The sequence below is a fragment of the Condylostylus longicornis genome, unplaced genomic scaffold (genome assembly GCF_029603195.1).
Source record: "Condylostylus longicornis isolate FDR11 unplaced genomic scaffold, ASM2960319v2 ptg000080l, whole genome shotgun sequence".
Lineage (NCBI taxonomy): Eukaryota > Metazoa > Arthropoda > Insecta > Diptera > Dolichopodidae > Condylostylus > Condylostylus longicornis.
Window position 1 is genome coordinate 163,916 of NW_026578048.1, and position 21,974 is coordinate 185,889.

General features: G+C 24.5%; 6 protein-coding genes across 9 annotated transcripts in view; 4 read left to right on the top strand and 2 right to left on the bottom strand.

The window, feature by feature from the left end:
- The window catches only part of LOC129613050 (uncharacterized), a 93,155-nt gene extending 90,394 nt beyond the window's left edge, over positions 1–2,761 (top strand). Inside the window, exons 8-10 of the mRNA XM_055526949.1 lie at positions 691–846; positions 905–1,043; positions 1,208–2,761. Of these exons, the coding sequence (XP_055382924.1) occupies positions 691–846; positions 905–1,043; positions 1,208–2,217 (1,305 nt within the window). The 3' untranslated portion in view covers positions 2,218–2,761. The remainder of the gene's footprint in view (positions 1–690; positions 847–904; positions 1,044–1,207) is intronic.
- On the bottom strand, positions 14–4,970 carry LOC129613051 (sex-regulated protein janus-A-like). 3 transcript variants are annotated; one of them, XM_055526950.1, is made up of 4 exons: positions 4,887–4,970; positions 3,489–3,671; positions 310–434; positions 14–251 (listed from the first exon to the last, which is right to left on the bottom strand). In XM_055526950.1, exons 1-4 carry the CDS (start codon positions 4,951–4,953, stop codon positions 159–161), a joined length of 468 nt encoding a protein of 155 aa, XP_055382925.1. In that variant the 5' UTR covers positions 4,954–4,970; the 3' UTR covers positions 14–158. The 3 variants fall into 3 exon arrangements, with proteins under 3 accessions (XP_055382925.1, XP_055382926.1, XP_055382928.1); XM_055526951.1 differs by having other exon boundaries at positions 4,840–4,925; XM_055526953.1 differs by lacking the exon at positions 4,887–4,970 and adding an exon at positions 4,476–4,611.
- A 1,119-nt stretch (positions 4,971–6,089) lies between these two features.
- Positions 6,090–9,776, top strand: LOC129613022 (phagocyte signaling-impaired protein). Its single transcript, XM_055526901.1, has 10 exons — positions 6,090–6,216; positions 6,298–6,522; positions 6,576–6,769; positions 6,826–7,124; positions 7,179–7,299; positions 7,358–7,630; positions 7,695–7,890; positions 7,965–9,052; positions 9,133–9,361; positions 9,449–9,776. Exons 1-10 carry the CDS (start codon positions 6,165–6,167, stop codon positions 9,631–9,633), a joined length of 2,862 nt encoding a protein of 953 aa, XP_055382876.1. The 5' UTR covers positions 6,090–6,164; the 3' UTR covers positions 9,634–9,776.
- A 1,688-nt stretch (positions 9,777–11,464) lies between these two features.
- On the bottom strand, positions 11,465–12,905 carry LOC129613024 (tetraspanin-33). Its single transcript, XM_055526903.1, has 4 exons — positions 12,689–12,905; positions 12,404–12,606; positions 12,055–12,323; positions 11,465–11,976 (listed from the first exon to the last, which is right to left on the bottom strand). The coding sequence occupies exons 1-4, from the start codon at positions 12,761–12,763 to the stop codon at positions 11,651–11,653; spliced, it is 873 nt and encodes a 290-aa protein (XP_055382878.1). The 5' UTR covers positions 12,764–12,905; the 3' UTR covers positions 11,465–11,650.
- Positions 12,906–13,689: 784 nt separating this feature from the next.
- Positions 13,690–15,586, top strand: LOC129613023 (N-acetylglucosaminyl-phosphatidylinositol de-N-acetylase). Its single transcript, XM_055526902.1, has 5 exons — positions 13,690–13,772; positions 13,861–14,312; positions 14,369–14,659; positions 15,077–15,170; positions 15,225–15,586. The coding sequence occupies exons 2-5, from the start codon at positions 13,970–13,972 to the stop codon at positions 15,424–15,426; spliced, it is 930 nt and encodes a 309-aa protein (XP_055382877.1). The 5' UTR covers positions 13,690–13,772; positions 13,861–13,969; the 3' UTR covers positions 15,427–15,586.
- A 1,834-nt stretch (positions 15,587–17,420) lies between these two features.
- LOC129613046 (phosphatidylinositol transfer protein alpha isoform) lies at positions 17,421–21,238 on the top strand. 2 transcript variants are annotated; one of them, XM_055526940.1, is made up of 8 exons: positions 17,421–17,588; positions 18,968–18,998; positions 19,062–19,173; positions 19,242–19,393; positions 19,717–19,800; positions 20,543–20,652; positions 20,716–20,895; positions 20,961–21,238. In XM_055526940.1, exons 1-8 carry the CDS (start codon positions 17,572–17,574, stop codon positions 21,097–21,099), a joined length of 825 nt encoding a protein of 274 aa, XP_055382915.1. In that variant the 5' UTR covers positions 17,421–17,571; the 3' UTR covers positions 21,100–21,238. The 2 variants fall into 2 exon arrangements, with proteins under 2 accessions (XP_055382915.1, XP_055382916.1); XM_055526941.1 differs by lacking the exon at positions 19,717–19,800 and adding an exon at positions 20,078–20,155.
- The last annotated feature ends 736 nt before the right edge of the window (positions 21,239–21,974 follow it).

A 21,974-nucleotide genomic window follows, 5' to 3' on the forward strand; every position in this document is an offset into this window, starting at 1 on the left:
ATATACATATATATTACAAGTCAAATATTGTATTTTTTATTAGTTGCTTTATAATCCAAATAAATTATCAAAAAAAAAAAAACATAATAAATGTACACTTATATGAATTACAAATTATTGGCAATATTCATTTTCGATAAATATGTGTAAAAAAAAAATTAATAGCCTTCATCAGAAATTTCAATTTCATAATCCGTATATTTGGTTTTCAATATGTTTCTTGATTCCGAATGATCAGCTTTTCCAAAGCCCTAAATAAATTTTAATTGAATATTGTTCAAAATTTAAGCATAATAAATGACATAATACCTGAGAATAACCATAAACTTTTATTTTTTTGTTATCTGGACGATGTTCAATACGACCACCACCTAAACATTCTGTATCTAATCCCAAACCTTGAACGGAATTGCTCACTTCATCATAAATGTCAGCTAAAATTTAAATAAATATTTTAATACGATTCTAATTAATAGTTCTTTTTTAAAAAGAAATATTATTTTTGCAAAAAAAAATTAATGCAATATCTTTTATCTAAATTAATAAAATATTTTTTAATCTATTCCGTAAATTGGAAGGATTCTCTTCAAATCACTGTTCAATTTCTTTCAAATTTAAATTCAAACTTAAATTTAAATTTTGATCAACTCAAAATTAATTTTAATTCATTATTATTCCAAAAATTTTCAGATCATAAAAGGAAGTATCGATAAATCCTGCCCATGGTCTGAAGGACGTGTAAGTCTGTCAGCTTCATTAAATAAATCAGCATTTGCACATGGTGAAAGTGTTTTTGTAAAAGTTGATATAAATAATAAAAGTAAAAAAATTATACGAAAAATTAGGGTTAGTACAAATTATTATGATTTTTTAAGTTGTAAAAAAAAATTTTATATCAAAATAGGTATTCGCAGTCCAACATGTTGACGTGTGTATGTTTAGTAATGGTAAATTTAAAAATGTAGTCGCGGATGTTAATGAAAATCATCAAATTAAACCGAATGAAAGTTATAGCTGTATTTATAATTTGATTCCAATTAAAGGTAATTCAAATAAAATTCTAAAAGATTATTTAACTAGTTTATTTTCCTCCACCCCTTTATTTGTCACAGGATTTTCAAGTAAACTAGGAATAAACATAATCAACTTAACATTAAATAATTTTTTTATTAATAAAGAAAAATTGCGTATTTATTTTTATTTTCAGGTACGACAAAAAACTGGATCGCAGTAGAAGGTACTTATTCTCAAGGTGGTAGTATTGGAGAATCACCAACAAATAGTATTTTTAAACTTGCTTCAAGTGTACATCGTGGACCAACATTAGGAGATCGCAATGTTTTTGCCATTTATGTTTCATATTACGTTAAAGTAAAATTAAATTTAAGTGGAATGGGTGGTGAAGTAGCCTTAAAATTACCATTTACATTAGGCTATGTCGAAGATGATAGCCATAACTGTAGCTGTAATCACAGTGATAACGACAGTGACAATGATGATACAATAAAAACATCTTTTTCAAAAATTCAAATTGATTGCAAATGTGACTGTAACAAAGAACAGCAATTAAATAAAGATATAGTCGAAAATTCAGGAGAATATGATATGAAAAGTGAATGTGATAGTCAAGCAACAACAGCATCTCTGTCAATTACTCATGATAATAATCGTTGTGAAGAGATCTATGAACATAATTGTAAAAAACAAATTGAGAATTGTAATACAATTGAAAGTGATATTAATAAAGATATTTCTAATAAACATTTAGATGTTAATGGAAAAAATTATTTGAAACTTAACGATAATAAAATAATAGCAAAGGGAAAAACCACTAGAGATGAGATTCATGAAAAGAAATCAATATCATGTACAAATTGTATAAATTTCTCAAAAAATGATTTATTATTTAAAAATATAAGAATTGAAGAAGAATACCATAATGAGAAATATGAGATTGAAGAGGACTCTTGTAATCATAATTTGTCAGAAGATAGTCAAGAAACGGATTCTATTAAAATTAAATTGAAGCAAAAAGAAGAAAAAACAATTTTACAAAATATTAAACTTAAACGTTCTAGTTACAGTAGATCATGTGAAGATATTGAAACATTTTCGAAATTTGAAAATTGTAAATTTGTAAGTAGCGATTGCAGTTGGAATGGACCAGACGATCAACTAATGCTAAGTAATGCTGATTCAATCGGAACTGATGATTAAGTACAAAGCAAAAGATTTCATGAGATCTTAATCTTGTTTTTTTTTTTACTAACATTGGAAAAATGGACACAAATAATTGTTAAAAGCATAACTGTGTTTTTTACTATTAATTAGAAAACTAACAAATACCATTTAAATATGACTCCATTATTTTAATTTCGTAAATTTTCATAAGTTTAAGTTATTTTGAATGTACTGTTTACTATTTTTTTGTTATGTACCTATGTTCGTTATACATATGCAGAGATATTACATACGGCAGATTTATTTTAACACTAGTTTTATTGGTTATGTCTTAATTAATATTACATTTACTCCTTCTAATATCTTTGCGGTACCAGAAACGTAATGAGAATTTTCACTTCAAAAATAGACAAATGTTTTAATTGCAATCTATAATTTGATTCAACGGGAGTTCATTTTATTAAATGGTTATTTATACGTATTTTAAATAATATATATTATATTTAAAAGAAAAAGAAAATTATAATAATTAAAATGTATATAATATAAAAAATGTTGTACACAATATGTATGTTATCATTTTTTAGTAAATACATGTGTAATTATATTTATTATGTATAAATGTACAAATTCTGTAAATCGTTTAAATCTAGCTTTTTTAATGTAAATTTTTAAAACTGCAGAAAAAATATTTATTGCTTTTATATTTATTTTAAATTAAATACTTACAGATTAAAAACCAAACTTTAAACTTAGATTTAAAATGCAAATTGCAAAATAAAAAATATATATATATATATATATATATATAAAATTAAGTAATTCGAAATTATTTGTAAGTGAATTTTTTTTGTATTTGTAAAAAGAAACATGGGAAATAAACTAAGTTACCTATACCAAATTTATTTAAAATAAACTATTTTTAATTTTAATTTCTCTTAACATGAAGATCTTGCTGAAAATGTTAAAAAATCTAATAAACTAAGAAATATATAGGTAGGCAGGTAGATACCTACTTAACTATTTTTGATTTCAATTATAAATTAAATTCTACTGAGTTTGTTTATTATCAAATGGCTAAAGAAAGTAAATCTTACACAGTATCTGAATAATCTAAACTATTACAATATATTGAAAATAAAAATTCCAAACAAAGTGCCATATTAGAAAAACTCTTAATTGACTAATGCATGAATAAAATATTTAATAATTTATAATGGAAAAAATCATGTTTCCACTCCATCAACCCTTTAATAAAAATTTTTAATATTACAATATAAATGCAATATAAAAGCATAAGTACTTACAATGCCATTGACATCTTTGATATCCTCTAACTATTAATTTACTTGGTTCACTGCCATCAGATTTTTCTTTACCGTACACCTTTATCAAAATATATTTGAAAACACCTTCGTTGTCGATATCAACATTTGGTACAGCCTCTAATTTTTTATCAACCATACTTACAAAATATCTTATGTTAGGACCTACAATTTCAATAAAATATAGTTTTTTAATTTTAATTATATTTTACAAAATTATTAAATTTGAATTAAATATAAATATAATATTTTAAACTTAAGAATTTTAAAAAGAATTGTGTTATTCCTTTTTCTTGCAAGGCAAAATAATTTAAAAAAATTCACAGAATATTATTTTATATTCGATATTTTTGACTAGTAAAAACTTATTTTTCTGAATAAGTGTTCAATTTTTATATTCACTTAGGTTCTTACGTTCACATATGTATACTAACTAACCTAAGTTAAATTGTAAAACTTTTCACATTATCATGAGAAATATTAATATTTTGCATGATAGAGTAATCTTGCAACATAATACTTGCTTAATGTTAATCCTCAAATATGTTTTATGTTCCTTTCATATAGATAGGTACATACATACATAAATATTTTATGAGTGAGCGGGCATTATGCAGGAATCAATAATTATTGACCTACCTACCGATCGGCAAAAGTTAAAGAAAACTGGTTAAACATTTAAAATGGATGAAAACTAAATATCAAATGTTGTAGCAAATCTAAATGTATTCATTATAAAACAATAGGTACTCTCAAACTTCGAGCTCCGTTCCATGTAACAATTCTTGCAAGGGATGTTAGGAATTCCTAAAAACTTATTAACTATCTTATAAAACATTAAAGGAATTTTATTTCTAAAAGCTATTAAAAATTGAAAAGGTTAAGAAAAACGTTCTAAAACATTTTAAATTCCACAATGCAATAATACAAATTTCCAACATTTTTGGAAATACCTACATAAATACCTACATGTGATTCTAATTGTTACATTTGCACAAAAGACTATGGAAGACCTTGTTTTTTAAAGACTATAATATTAAGTATAATAATAAAAATTATATTTCCAACACAATACACTGTATACGGTCTAGTGTATTAATACACTGAGTTGACCAAAATTTGATATTATTGGCTAATTACAGACAATAAAAGTATATGTACATATTAGTATATATATTTAACTATGTTGATATGTACATATTTTCTATAGGTTAAATAAATATTAATTATGAAAATATTTAGAGAGAACTTTTTTTAAAACATAAATTTTCGAATTAAATTTGTACATGGAATCACATTGTTAAATTTAAGAAATTCTTCGCAAACCTATTACCTCCTATATTACATTATTGTTTCATTTATTATTATTATTTGATTTACCTTTACTTTTAAGTTTATTTGGATATACTAATCTACGACCGGCACTTAAAGCAATTTTTAATAACATTATAGATTATAACTATACATACCTTCATATACATAAATGTCAAATTTCGTAATTCGACAATTAATGTCAATTGTTATTCAAGTATTCTTAGTACTGTCACTAGACATTTTTACTACTGCCACTAAAAGAAAAAAAAACTGTATTATTGCCGCGATATTCTGAAAAGATTTTTTCAACTCAATTTGATGTAATTTCACGTTTAAATTAGCATTTTATCAGTATCAATATTGAATTTACATATACAAACACATTTATTTTTAATTTCCTTTACAATAAATGCTAATAATTAATAAGAAATAAGATTGAGATATTCCTCAAATCAGATTTAAGTTTTATTTAGTATTAAGAAACAATATTAGTGAAAGAAAGTGAATAACTATCGTATATTTGTATAAGGTAATTTTCTAGTGGTAAGAATTTTGATAATTGACAAAATTTAATAATTTTTTCAATTAAAAAAATTAATTATTTATTAAAAAAAGGACAATCTTGAAAGTGAGTAAAAAATGAGATGCAAAAGTGAGACGCACGAATAGGTAGTTAAAAGTGATACAAAAGACAACAGTATGTATTTTCCTAACTCAAAATAAAAATAAAGAAATAAAAGAAATTTCTCACTCTAATAAAAATATAAGTTTATTTTATATTTGCAGAGGCAAGTTAGAATGTCCTCGCAACCTCTTTGTCTAACTGTACTGCAAGAAACGGTCTCCTTTAAATTGTAAAACTATCTGTAAAAGTTCCAGGGAAATTAAAAACGATCTAAAATTAATGTTGAAATTTCAACAACTTCATGTTGAAATTTAATTTTTTAAAGCCCTAACGTTAAATTTATGAGACAACAAATTTTTAGCTTGAAAATATTTTCAAAATTTTATAATTAAAAAAAAACAATTTAAAAAAAATGAAAGCAATATTTAGCCCTTGATTTCTTTAATATCGGAATTAAAACAGATCGATGGTAAAAGCATTCTTTCATTTTAACCTGTTATATGAACGATTTAATTAAGTTTTACTGTACAATAGTTCATTACCTTATTTATAGAAATTTTTACCCCTGATTAAATTTGTATAATTTTGGCAATCAAATCAACCTTTTTTTCTTTTGACAACTTTTCTTGACATTTACTTAGAACATTTTTTTATTGACAGCGGTCTAAGAAAATTTAATTTATTTTGAAAAATAAATCAAATAAATTTTATAAAAGATAATGGCGCATGTAGATGCATCTGTTTTTGAAAGGAGACTTCGTCCTATATATGGTAATAAAGGGTCTTGCCCTATTTAAAGTTTTTGGCCAAAATTAGAACAATCATAACCTATTTGCCAATTCACATTTTCAGATTCCCTAGAAGTTGGAAATAATAAAAAGGCTTTACAAGAAGTGGAAAAACTATTAAAGAAAAGTCCTACATTAACCTGCGCTCATGCTCTGAAAGCGTTGGCACTTTTGAGACTTGGCAGAGAAGATGAAAGCAACGCAATATTAAAAACCATTACCTTGGAAAAAACTTCTGACGATGCTACTATGCAAGTACTTTCATTTTGTTACAGAGAAATGGAACAATGTAATATGCTTTGTTCTTTTTTAAAAATATTTTAGAAAAATATTGTTTTTCAGTGGAAAAAATTTGTGAATTGTACAGCCATGCCGCTAAACAATACCCAGGAAATGAAGAAATCTTGGCCCAACTATTTATTTCATATGTTCGCTTAGATGATTACAAATCACAGCAATATGCAGCATTACAGTTATATAAAGCAGCAGCCAAAAATCCGTATTATTACTGGGCCGTAATGAGTGTAGTTTTGCAAGTAAAATCTTTTGTCTTGTAAATTTTGAATTGCATACATCATGTCTCAAATTTTAGGGCGTAAGGGGTCCAGAAAGCTCAAATAATGAAAAAAGAAATCTGTACCTTTCATTAGCCCAAAAAATGGTAGAAAAAATGATTACCGAAAATAAAATTGATGGAGAACAAGAAGTTCAATTATATCTATCAATTTTACATTATCAAAAGAAATATGCGGAAGCTTTTTCATTTTTAGAAGGACCAACTTGCCAGAAGTATTTTCCGGGAGCTCCAGTTTCACTTAAAATTAATTTATTAAAATTGCTTGGTAAATGGGCAGAACTAAATCAGCTTCTCAAAAATTTACTTTTAACTGAGTAAAAAGTATACTGAAATAATTACTTAGCAAGGTTAAAATATTTTATTTGTAGTCGCGATCGTTGGGACTATTATCAAGACTATATAGCCAGTGTGTTTGAACTACATAGAATCAGTGAAGTGGACGAAAATGGTTGTAACCTTATGGATAATTGCCAAGATTTTTTGTGCCAAGTAATTTTTAATAATGTTAAAAAATTTATAATTTCGTTTTTCTACTTTAATGTTTTAGTTGATGGAAGCGGAGCGTAAAAAGGTGCGTGGACCATATCTTGCCAGATTAGAATTGCATAAGCAAATGCGAGCAAATAATCTGAATGCTGCCGAATTACTTGGAGAGTTCTCTGATTTAATAATCGAATATTATCATTTGTTTGGGGACAAACCTTGTTGCACGTTAGACATCTCATTATTTTTGAGTTCTGTTTGCTTAGAAGAAAGAATTATATTGGCCACAAGATTATTAAAGGAATCAGGTATCACCGCCGCGTCACTACCCCAAGGTGTAAGTATTTAAATAATACGCAACACTTAAGGTATCAATTTTTATGATAAAAATAACTTATTAGAAACTGCAAATGCAAAAACACATCTGTTCGCTTCAAGTTTCGCGAATTTGTGGTGGTCATATTAACTTAGGATTAGATCATTCTTTAGCATTGTATACTGCTTTAAAACTGCATTATGAAAATGGTTTTAGTGCATTTGGCAAAGAACTATTATCAACAGATATGGGACCATCAGATGCTTACGCTTTGTTAGCAGGTATTTTGCAAATTAAAGTTTTGCAATACTTAGTATAAAAAACTTCCCAAAAATAAATAATTATTTTTTTTTAGCTAATATCATGTTTGATTTGACACTTACTGAAAAAAATTCAAAATATCTGATGGAGGCAGTTTACCTCCTACAATATGTTTTGAAAAACAGTCCAAGTAATTTTCATGTAAAATTACTATTATTAAAGAGTTATCATTATCTCGGTTGCATTTATGGAGCGCAACAAATTTATGATTTACTAGATATTAAACATATTCAGTTAGATTCAATGGGTTATTTACACTGTGCTTTATTATCACAATATGGTCATCTTTGGGCTATAAAATCAGTATACGAAACTACATTGAAATTTTTCACAAATAGCTATAAAGAGAGATTAGAATATATAGCTATGTCTTACAAATTCGGCTCATTCACAAAACTAGTTGAATTTATGGATTTTAGGGATCGTTTATGGAATAGTATACACTACGCAACCATATCAGCTGAAGAACTGCTACTAGAGCTAATAACTTTATCTGGTGGTATTCAACAAAATTTGAACACTTTTAAGTTAATGAGCATTAAACCTTCCGAAGACAGAATTTCATGGGACGAACTTGCAGATAATCGTGATCTCTCGGTAGTGATAAACTGGGATCCAATGCATATAATAGATAAATGTAAAGAAACTGAACAGAGTTTTGTTCAACAAAAAGAAGCTCTCAGACTGCGTTCATTATTATTGCGAATCACCGCATCATTTATTGATCTTTTGCATTTTCCAGAAAAAATAAATACAGAAAATTGTTTAAAAACTAATGCAGTGATAACTATACAAAATCTTAAAAATAACTGGGCTGAACATTTTAGTCGAATTAGAGAAATGAATTATGAAAAACCCGCAAATCAATTTCTAGTCACTCTACTTCCATCCAGGCTTCATTCTATGTTAACATTGCCATATGAGAAATTTATTACATTACTATCGGAATTTACTATTGAGTTATACAATGGTAATTTAGAATCAAACCGTATTGAAGATTTAAACGCTGAGGTAACAAAACTTGAATCAATATGTTCGAATACAATAGAAAATTACAATAAATCTGATGATAATTTATGGATTTATCGTAATACGAATCATCAAATATATGGTGTAATAGAGGTAAAATTATTTCATTAATTTGAAAATTCTATTTGAAAGAACGAACTTGTATAACATATTTTATATGTCTTTTTTTTTAGATTTTAGCTTTATATGCATTTGTTTTATCTGCATATCACGAGAAATATTCTCAAACCTCTTCGCAAAACATTCATAACAAAAAAGCGAAAAGAAAAGATAGTAAAAGGCATGATCAAAATAATTCAAACAGTAGTGCTGCATCAATAAATGATAAGCAACGTTTACAAGCTACATTAGATTTAATGCGACATTTAAAGCAGCAATTACAAAATTGTTATAATTCTCTAGGTAAGTCAAATTATGTATTAATTTAATTTAAAACTTAATTATACATTGCTATGAAATTTAATAATATAAAATATTAAAATCTTACAGCGTTATGGAAAACACCTACAACATCAAAAGAATTAGAAAAATGTATGGCAGATCTTTCTTTAAGATCGGATACCGAAGCATTAATATTGAATGATATAATTGAAACATTCAAAGAAAATCACATTCGAGTTGTAACTGATTTGCGTAACATAATTAAGGACAAAATTCGTATGGTTAATAAATAAATGTTTGAGGAAAAGAAGTTTTTGCGATAATTTCTAGTTTAAATTTTTTTTTTAATTTGAATGAATAAATATATTAATATATTTATAAATTAAATTTTTATGTAATTGTAAATATCTTTATGGAAAAGAAAAAATGTTGAATTTCCAGGAAATTTAAAAAAATGTAAAAATATTTATTTCATTTATTTTTTATTTTTTTATTTTAAGTGTTTTATTCTCTTAAAAATTTATAATTACTTTCTAAGTGTGAAAATACTTTTAACAAAAAAAAAATACATAAATTTGAAATAAAAAAAAATATTTTAAAAATAAAATATTGTTTAGGCATTTGTTCTATGTCATTTGGATTAAAAGTATGTAGCATTTATAAAGAGTAAAAAATTAAAATAACAATCCCCGAACATGGAAAAAAATTTTGTGAATATAAATCGGCCAAAAAGAAATTAAACTCAGTAATGTTATGAGACATCATTTATTATGTTTTTGAAATAAAAAATGATACAATATTTTTATTAAATCAGTATTTTGTTTTATATACATAATATGTGTACTAATTATCTTATCAATATAAATATTTTTAATCTAGTAAATTATTTTTTCATTTTTATTAAAATTATGCTTTTTTATTTTTTCGCAATTTAGGTCTTTTGTATATAGTAATTATGCCGATTGTTGACATAATATTCTTTAAATAATAATTAAAGTAAAGTTATATCTTTAACCGTATAGAAAATATATGATGGCAATACAGTATCAAATCGAAAAAAAATTAATAACTTAGAAATAAATTGTATTTGAAAACCGATATTCAAAAATTTTTGTAAAGAATATATTTTTCCATATTTAAATAATCTAAACTTCAGACATATTTATGTAATTAAAAAAAAAAGTTATTAATGAACTGGTATCAAGTAAAGTAAACTAAGAGTGTCAACAGTACGTATACAAGACATAATGGTGGGAAAATTCTAATAGTATAATGAACACAAGGGTATTGAATAACCAGTTTTAGAATGAAACAATTTTACGATTTTATATTTTATTATAAAATCGTATTTATATTTTTTGATCGTTTTCCTTTATTACCTAAATTGCAAAATTTTGAGCCAATTAATTTCCTTAAATTTAGCTTAAATATATGTGTATAATAATATCTTGCACAAAAGTTTGTTTTTGTTTTTTTTTGTTGTCTTTAAACTTATTTACATTAATATGTTTACTATATAAAGTAAATAACATTCAAAAAACTGAATTTTCCATTTTGAGAATTCTATAGATTTTTAAAATTATTATTACTTCCTTTTTAGTTTTTTTACTTTTAATTTGAAAATGGGATGGGGTTACGTTTAGAAATTTTCGCCTTATTAAAATTTAACTTTTTGTTTTAATCAATTATATAATTAAAATTTTTAGATTTTAAAAACAAATCACATTGAAAAACTACAAAAAAGGAGAGTAATTAGAGATTAATACTTATATTAATACTTTAAACAGAAAATTAAATAAACTTATTGAGATTACATAAATTTTGAATAAGCTACTTTTTTTTTAATCCTACACACAAATCTACTCTATTTGATAAAAAATATCATTCGCTAATAAAATGTCTTGATTTTTTATATTGAAATTATAGCTTTAATTTGAAATTAAAATTTTAAATGCACATTAATTAAAAATTTCCAACAAAAAAAATTTGTTTTTTCGAAGAAAAACATGTATACGTTACATATAACGAGAAAAGTGATTTCAATTGATAGTTATTTAATTTTCTATCAATAAATTGAAGAATAAAATGGGAAATTGATAAGTAACACTTTTCCATTTCATTCGTAATTGATAATTAATGTAAGATGTTCTTAAAATTATTTTTCATTAATATAACAAATTATCATAATGTGTATAAAAATTCACAGATTATTCGTAAATTTGGTTTATTTTATATAGGTTATTATGCTTATTTTGTTTTTTATTTTTTTTGTTCTATTTAAAACTTTATACCACCATCCCAACCGTATGCTCAAGAATTCCAACGTGATTTTTGTAAATCGATTTGTCCCTCCAATGTTTTGGCCAAATATATAACAAAAAGTTGAATTAAAGCGATACCTAAAGCAACACCAGATATTGCATAAAGGTTACGTTCAGACCAAACTCGTACAATTTCAATACACCCACTTGTCCAAATACGTTTACTGGCAGCTGCAACAGATTGTTGCTGCACACTATAACCACACATGATGTTTACCAAACCAGAACTTATATCTGTCGCATTTATACAGCAAGAATATGGCACGCCACACTTTTCAACGCTAGGTGAAGAACAATTAAAATACTCATTCTTTCCTAAAAAAAATTAAATAATTGAATATATTTTCCTTATTTCCTTTTATTTGCTTTTATGTTATATTTTATATTAATTACCCCAATCTTGATATCCTGCGTTGCTTAAACCACAACATTTAAATTCTTGTTGGGCAAAATCAATCAAATTTTGTAAATCTGGATCATCGCGATATTGCTTGATTATATTATCCGTAAATGATTCTTCCAAAAATGATTGCATATTTTGTGGAAAAACAAAACCCATCACAGCAACAGCCATTTCCAGTAAAAAGAATAAAAGCAAACACATCGAGTAAAATTTCAATAAACATGTATTTTCCCTTAATGCCCCCAAGCAACCAGCACAGCTGAAATTTTAACCAAATTTGAAATATACGTAAATTTCGTTTAAATTACATTATGTATTTCATTTAAAAAATTCGCATACCTCACTATAAAAACAAGAGCTCCCGCAATTATCATAACAAGAGATATGTTTAATATAACATCGTAAAATGTTTCTAAACGAACCCAGCCCGTTGATTGCAATTTATCCATAAATGCATATACACCAATACCCATGAGAAGCCCTCCAAAAAGCCAAAATATGAAATTCAGGAGGAATATCATGTATTTAACGCAACTGCTCACCTGAAAAGAAAATAAATACATGTACATTTCTCAATGCTACAGCCTTTGAAATGCATTTTTTTTTTGGTCATATCATACATACATATGTAAAATTTTGAGAAATCCTTGGATGCATGTCTCTAGAATCAATACCGTAATAACTTCTTCTATTCGGCATTATAAAAATTTTAATAAAATAAAAACAATTACACTAACTTGTATGATGGCACAATTAAATAGAACTTCATAAAAATATACTTTTGTCTCGAAATTAAATTAATAATAAATTACCACAAAGAAGACTAATAACTTTTATTTGACTTTTGGTATGTCAACTACTCTTAAAATCAGGGATGTTTTGATCATAAAATGCTTGGTTGCGCAAAATATTTCCCACACACACATCTATTTTAATTCTATCGTCATTCCATTTAGTCCAGCATTGAAATCTACAACAAAAGTAAACCGCTAATATTCTATTTTTTAAATAGTTTAAAAAATTAAAAATAAAAATACGAAAATATTCATTTACGTAAATTCATTTTGTTTAAAAAATTTGATATTAAGAATGATATGATATTAAAAATATTTTAATGTATTAAAATAAATAAATTTGTTTTGTTTTTAAACTTCAACCATTACGACTTCGAACCACGGCTGAAGTTAATGTCATTATTTTTTGCATTATTTTTTCATTATTTTTTACATTTTTCTGACATTATTTTTTGGAATGCCAAATTTTGAACCAGTAATTTTTTATATGATATATTTTTTTCTTCTAAAAAACGATTGAGTTACTTGTGAGAAAAATAATCTCGTGATTATTTCTTATAATTTGATGCTGTCACATTTCTGTTATGATTAACTGATGTTAGGCAGACCGTTAATATTTTTTCATCAATCTTTATCTGATTTTACAATGTCAACTACAATTAGACAATTGAAAATATTTCCTATTTAGTTTAATTAAGAGAAAGTAGCCGTACAGGCAGCGTTAATGCCAGTTAAGATAAATGTAAACGCAAATTGAAAGAACTTTAAAAATAAACAACCCTTAGAAATTTCCCAAACGTAACAATTTGACAAGTTCATTTGAAAGTTCAATTTGAAGTTTTAAATGTCATACTGATATTTTAATAACTTTTTCTTCCTGAATTCTTTAAATTTATTTTTTGTGGTTGTTTAAGGTAACAAAAAATGAAATATCAAAAAATGAAAATATTCTTATAAATCTTATTAAAAATACTGATTAATTATAATTATATTAAAAAACAGAACAATCATTTGACTTCCAACTTTAAATTTGAGGAATAAAAATGAGGATTCAATTTACATAGTGTAAATAACGAAAATAAATGGATAATTTTAACAATTTTCTAATGAAATGATAAACATTCTTAATAGCAGTAATACGCAGACCAATTTAATATATTTACGATCAGCGTATTCAACTTTCGTGTCAAATTCAATCGACACCCTGGAGCATATATTTTATTTTCTATTGGTATACTTAATAGTATGCCTTACTTTATACAAAATATTATTTACAACCCGTCCATACCATTTAATATTGAAGAAATTAGTAAAACATGTAAAATTTCCAAAACACAATAGAATATTACTTGTTATATCGCATCCTGATGATGAATGTATGTTTTTTGGACCAACGATATTAACTCTTACAAGTAGAGAAAATTGCGAATTTTATATATTGTGCTTATCAAATGGTAATTAATGAATAACACTTTTGTTAAAATTAATACGATAAATTTTTTCAATGAAGGTAATTTTGAAAAACAAGGTAAAAAGAGGCGGAACGAACTATGGGAATCATGTACAGCACTTGGTATATCGGAATCAAACATAATTTTAATTAACGCAACTTTGTTGCCAGACGATCCAAATATTGAATGGAAAGTTGAAGCTGTAGCCAAATTAATTTTAAATACTGTTGAAAGTTTGGACATTGATGGTATAATTACATTTGATCGCGATGGAATTAGTCAACATCCGAATCATTGTGCTATATACTATGCTACTGCATCTTTGTGCTTAGCAAATCTGTTACCAAAAGGTAGGTAAACAAGTTATCCATATTAGGCTTTGTTTAAAAAATTTGTTGCCCATTTGTAACATGATTATGATACGAAAATTGTTTGCCCTATTTATAAAAATCGGTTTTGATTTTTTTGATGAATAGATTTTCAATTCTATTAGCCTTTATACACATCTTTTTACCATTGTCAGTCTTTACGTGTAGAGAAAAATTTATAACTTTCCATTCCCTTTTAGTTTACGTACATAAGTCTGTCCATATTTAAGAGGTTAATTAAATATAAAAGCTCAAATGTGCCATTTTTTATATTAGAATAATAATCATCTTTTTGTTGCTTTCAGTCCAAAACATTATTTTTGTTTTAAGTTTTTGCAAATAATTATTCAAAAATAAATTAAAATAAAATGTTACCTCAATCATTTTCTTTTCTTACAGATTGTAAAATATATACACTGGACTCAATTAATGTTATAAGAAAATACATTTCAGTCTTTGATTTGTTATGTACCTTTTTATTGTCGACCAACTGGTAATTAATGTTTGCCTAATTTTAAACTAAATATCTAAAATAGTAAATTTTCAGGTTTATTTTAAGTTGGCAAAGTGGGTCAATCGTCAGAAGTGCCATGAAAAAACATAAATCTCAAATGAAATGGTTTAGGTGGCTTTATATTTATTTTTCCCGCTATATGTACATAAATTCTTTACGTGAGATTAATTTATCAGATGTTGAACTTGAAATGCAACTTCAAGATTCTCTTTTAATTAATTCTTTTAAATTATAGTTAAATATTTATTTTGTTTAAATATAAAAATATTTGTACTAAAATAATTATTTTATAAATTTATTATTAATAATTTCCTGTGTATATTATGTAAATTATAAAAAAAAATGTTTTCCAAAATGTTTTTTACCTATTTTGTTTAAACTTGATACATAATGAAATATAAAAATTGTTTGTCTCAATAATTTCAATTTTCATTTCAATTCAATATTAGCATAAAATTATCGGTATAAAAATTACATTTCGATGAACCCGATAAAATTTTTAAAATTGTTCAGTAGCGCATGGTAAATGTTTTTAAAATTTAACAACAGTAACATAAAAAGGAAATTAAAAATTTAAAATGTATTAAATTTTGAAAGTCATAACTCGATAAGGTATTATTTTGATCTATTATAAAAATAATTGAATATTTGATTTCGCCCAATCAAATTTTTAAAAAAAATATTCTTGCTGTTGTTCATACAACATAATATTATGTATATTTCCATATGGCTCGATTATTGTAAAATTTAATAACGCAAAAAATGTTATTTTCTAGTTAAATATGACAATTAAGGCTTTTCTTTATCTAAAATAAATCAAAATTTATCAAAAGGCTTTTCTTTATCTAAAATAAATTATATTTTTTTTAATTTCGACAAAAAAATTAGTCGAAATTTAGCAAATAGCATACTTTTAGCTATACCAGTCGTTACATCTACATATACCTAATGCTGAAACTTTATTATTCATTTTGATCTGTTTCTACTTTTTCATAGTTTACTCATTATTTATACAATAAAAAAAAATTCCATACATTTTTTGTAGAAATTAACAGTTTTTGAGTTATTACAATTTCGCAGCAATCCGCCAACGTACATCCGGTACATGATATAATATAATGGTTATGTAATTTTTATATAGGTATTCTATATTAAATAGATGGGTGTATTACTACTTGATATATAAGGCTTGCCAAACTTCAGCAAAATTTCAACGATGGCAGCGCCACGTCTTGCATAATGTTATTATACGCACTAAGTTAAATTTAAGATTTTGATAATGGGAAATCATTTAATTTAGAATTCTTTAGTTTTAAATAAAAATTAACAAACTTCAAGGAAACATTTTCGAAAATTGCCAATTAACAACATTTTGTTTTTCAAAATTTTGTCGTCTAGTTTATCTCTTTTTGAAATGAAATTTTTTTTTGAATGAGAACGTTCCTTTTTTTTTCTATTTAAAGTTTTTCCCAATTTTATAGCAGACAGACATTGTATTTCTTTACAGATTTAATTTAACTTGCAGAAAAGTGGCAGGAACAATTATAAAAATGTAAAAAAAAAATTAAATTATTTTCTTTACACATCTTTATATATGTATGGTAGTACTTAATAACTTCTTTCACGAGACCGAGTTAAATTTTAACTTAGTTACTTTTTACATTTTATTTCTTGAGCATATTTTGTTGACCAAGAATTATTTGATTTTTTGACAAGTTGTATTATTTTAGTATATACTTTGACTTTGCCAAAAAATAACTCAGTCATTTTTTAATCAAGTTAATTGAAAATAACTCTCGGGAGTCATTATTTATTAAAATTTAATCGATTTTTTATAAATTTCTATCTCGTGAAGAAATCTAGCATGTTTTTATATTTTTATAAATTTTAATTTTCAAAAGTTCTAGTATGTTGGTTTACATTTTTTAAAAACCTATTCCTAAGCTCTATTTCCTGTGTATAAACACAATTTTTGTTTTTATGCAGCCTGAAGACGATTTTAAACAGATTTCGAGTAGTACATAAATAAGTTGACAGTTACTTCCCACAAAAATCCCATTCAGCCCAAACCATATAAACGAAGAAAATTTTTCATTTCGGTAATAAATTGGTTGCGTTCATATTACGATATTAATATATTGACACTGAGGTATGTATATTAACTATTTTGACATTCAAAAGACAGATTTCAAATGACGCTTCATAATTTGTCAAAGTTAAATCAAAATTTAATTTGTGCAGGAAGTGATTTGAGTGCGGAGGCAGGATTTTCAAAATTTTGCCATTTGTGAACTGTGAAGTACTACTACAAATTAGAATTACCAAAGTTTTCCTTTATTATTTTTAAGAATAATATAAAAGTATCCTTTTAGTTTAAAATATGTTAATCAAGGAATTGTAAGTTAATAATGCTTTTGTAATGTTCGATTAAAATTACTATTGCCGTGTATTTTATATGAATAATAAAAAGTTAGAGTGAATAAGAAAAAATTTTAAAGGTGCTTTAGAATTTTCAATGCTAAAACAAAATCGATTTTTTTTTTACTTCAAGATCGAATTTTTTAAATATATTTTAAGAAATATATAAAAAAAACTTCTTTGTTTGTGAATCTTTATAATATAAAAATGTTATTTTTCCAAAATCAAATTTAATTGACACTAAAGAAAAGTGAAATGATTCAAAAAAAATTCTAATTAAATTGCAGTGACGGTAATGACATTGGTCCAAAATGTGTACAACATATAAAAGTTTTTATAATTTACTTCCTATCTACCTAATTGTATACATATATCATTTATTGATGACGAACAAACGATATCATACGTATAATAAATTAAATAACAGAACATAAAAATTGAAAAGTTGGCAAAATGTTTTGTAATTTTATCTTATCGGAAGATTTAGAAAAGCCATGCTGCTTATTGTTCTTATATAGGCAATATAGTCTACGTTAGCTTTTATTGTATTTGAATAATATTAGATAAATAAGAGAAAATCCATATTTTAGATAAATCTACCAAAAAAAAAAAAAATGATTTAAAAAATTGGTGTCTATGTAGGTAGATGTCGAATACAATGCATTATGTATTTAATGTTTATAATGAAGATTTGAATCATGCCAAATTTTGAGAAAATTTTATCATGTTTTCTATTTTTCTTGATTATTAAAAATTTATAAATGTTCATAATACCAATATGTATTTCAAAACAAGTTCGGAACTATGTACTTACGGAATACGTAAAATATTACTTTTATAATTTACATATTATTAACTATTTCTCTTGTAACTAAGTGCGTAAGTACAATTAATTTTTTTTGCTTGAGCTACATATATAATTCGTAATAAATTATACATTCCAGTTTGCCGATAAATTATGTAAGAAGATAATTTGTAGTTTGAATTGAATTTGATATTAAAATAAAAAGTAATATTTCAGTTAACTAAAATAGGTGTATGTATCTACTTAAACAAAGTCCAAGGTTTTTTTTTTTCATTAAACTTTCATAAGTTTGTTCAAGCAACGTACAATTAAAAAGTTTTAGCAAAAATTTCATATTCATATTTTCTTAGTAATCTTATCCTGACATTAAATTATTAAGTGGGAGCTATTTTTGTATAAAAACAGTTCTAATTACCTCATAATTTTTCTATGTGCAAAGAGTACAAAAAATGTGTATATGTACATAAATTGAATTTTTTATAAATAGTTAACTCACTTAAAAACATCAAAATATTTGTTTTTAATTCATAAAATTTTTATTATATCTTTTTAGCCGAGTAACTTTGCCACTCACAGTTGATGAGGTAAATATTTTCTATTAATTTTAATAATAATTAAATAAAAAAAAATTTTGTTAAAAATTATAGTATCAAGTTGCACAATTATATTCGGTTGCCGAAGCTTCTAAAAATGAGACTGGAGGTGGCGAAGGTATTGAAGTTTTAAAAAATGAACCATTCACCAACTACCCCTTATTAGGTATCCTATAAAGTTATTAATTTTATTTTTGTTTATTTTAATTGACTGTATTGAAATTTTTTTTGTAGGTGGAAAATATAGCGCGGGGCAGTATACGTATAAAATTTATCATTTGGCTTCTAAAGTACCAGCATTTATAAAAATGCTTGCACCAAAAGGTGCATTAGAAATTCATGAAGAAGCTTGGAATGCTTATCCTTATTGCAGGACTGTAATAACTGTAAGTGAAACTTGATATTGTAATATTGAAAGACAAAATTCAAGGAATATAAGCTTGTGATGATTTTTAATCATTTTTATTCCAAAAATTATCATAATATATAAATATTTAAATTATATATGTGTAGGTACCAATATTTATATAAATCTATTTTAAAATTCATATTTATAAATGCATACAATTTATGTATAAATTGCAATTTCTTAATATATAAATTGTATGCATAAATTGCAACAATAAATTGCAATTTCTTATTCTATTTTTAATTGCAATTCTCTTTTTAAATTTCAATTAAGATTTAATTATTTATTATTTAAAATCAGAATCCAAAATATATGAAAAAAAATTTTGTTCTTATGATTGAAACAATGCACATGGCAGGTGTTCCACAAGAAAAAGATATTAACGTAAGTTTTAAATAAGAAATAAATATTAATGTATTTCTTCTTCTTTTGTTCTTTTTCTTTACAAAAATATATAAAATTAACTGGTGAATTTTTGGGGGAACTAAATGTTAATTAAACTTAAAATTTTAAAATTTAACATATTTGTGGTGGTCAATATTTGTACGTATATTTTATGTTATTAAATTCTCATAAATGCATAATGCAAATATAAATAAATGTTATATAAATACATATATGCTAATTTTTGTAATATGACAAATTGATGCCTAATATTAAGAACCCGGGTTATATGAAAGAAAATTTCGTTATCTGCATAGAGTCGCTCCATATAGCAGATAAAGGAGAACGAAACAATGTAAGTTGTTTCATTAAATTGCAAAATTTCAGTTATTTTATTTTTTCATTTTTTGCATACACAAGTGCATAACTATTATTTGAAATGAGTATTTTATTTTCAATTTTGATATTAATTATTAATATAAAATATTTAATGGTTTGTTTTATTATTTTTTTTTATTTTATTTTTAATTTGTAACTAATAATGGATAATTATTGTATGCTGAATGTTGCTAGTACATAAAATTTTTATGATTTGTATACTTTTTGTTTGCTTAAATATAAAATTTTGCTCTTAATTTCCGAAATTAATAACACTAACAGTTTCTTTGCTTTAATTTGTAAACTTTTTATAAACATATAACAAATATTTTATATTTATAAATGTTTCTGTTTTAATAAAAAGGTTCACGAATTGCCTCCAGAAAAATTAAAAATCCGTGAAGTCGTTAATATTGATATTGCAAATGATCCTGTATCTGCCGCTGATTATAAACCGGAAGAGGATCCAACTAAGTAAATATACTTGCAATTTTTTAAATTTCATCTGTAGGTACATATGTATAATTATAAATTTAGATTCAAATCTGAGAAAACTGGAAGAGGCCCATTAGTTGAAGCAGAATGGAAAAATAAAGTTGATCCAGTCATGACATGTTATAAACTGGTTACTTGTGAATTTAAATGGTTCGGTTTACAAACTAGAATAGAAAATTTTATACAAAAATCAGAACGAAGGTTATTTACGGTTTTCCATCGGTACTTTATACACCATTTTAGATAATCATAATACATTTAATTTTACTTTATTTATATATTTTAAGGCAAGTTTTCTGTTGGATGGATAAATGGCACGGGCTTACTATGGATGATATTCGAGCTATTGAAGAAAAAACCAAAGAAGAATTAGATCGCCAACGTCAACAAGGTGAAGTAAGAGGAATGCGAGCCGATAGTGATTAATTCAATTTATTTATTTAATAAAAATTATTTAACATTATAAGAAAATTAATATATAATAATTTTAAAACAAAAATGAGATATAAAACAATAACAAAATTCTTGATAAAAAATTAATATGTGTTAAGAAAAAAAAAAAATATATATATATATACACATATATTTATTTCGTTTAAAAAATGAAAATGTTCAAAAACAAACACATGTAATTAATTAAAATGAAGTAAAAGTTAAAAAAAAAAAATTAATGAAATGGAAATTTACAGTAAAAACTGTTGTTAAAGTGTAAATTATATTTACAAGAAAGCTTAATAAAAAAAAATATTACAAAGTTTGAAAAACGTTCATTTAAATTATATTACAAGTTGTGTTTCAATACGCTACTTGTATTTTATTTAATAAAGAAAAGGACAGATTGCAACGTCTATTATAAAAAATATTTAAAATTTACTTTAATTTATATATATATATACATATTAAATTTAATATATTTCACAATTTGTATAGTATAAAAGAATAAATGACTATAAAAAATGTAAACTAAAAAAAAAAGGCAAAAAATAAGCGGCAATTAGACCTAAAATACTTTTGTTAATTAATTATGTAGATAAAAATTATTAAAGCGAAAAGATGATTTTATTTTTTGTTTTAAGCAATTAAAAAGATAAATGCAAAACTTATTACATATTAAATAAAGCTAACACATGGAATTTAGGAATTAGCCGATACTCTATAATTTTTTATTTTGTGTTTATCATGTGTGATTTTGGACACAAATATTAGTTTTAATATAGATTTTTAACAATGTATTTTAAATTTTTTTTTTTTAATTTCTTTTTAGCTCTTTTTATCAGTTTCTTGTAGTTCTTTCAATTTCT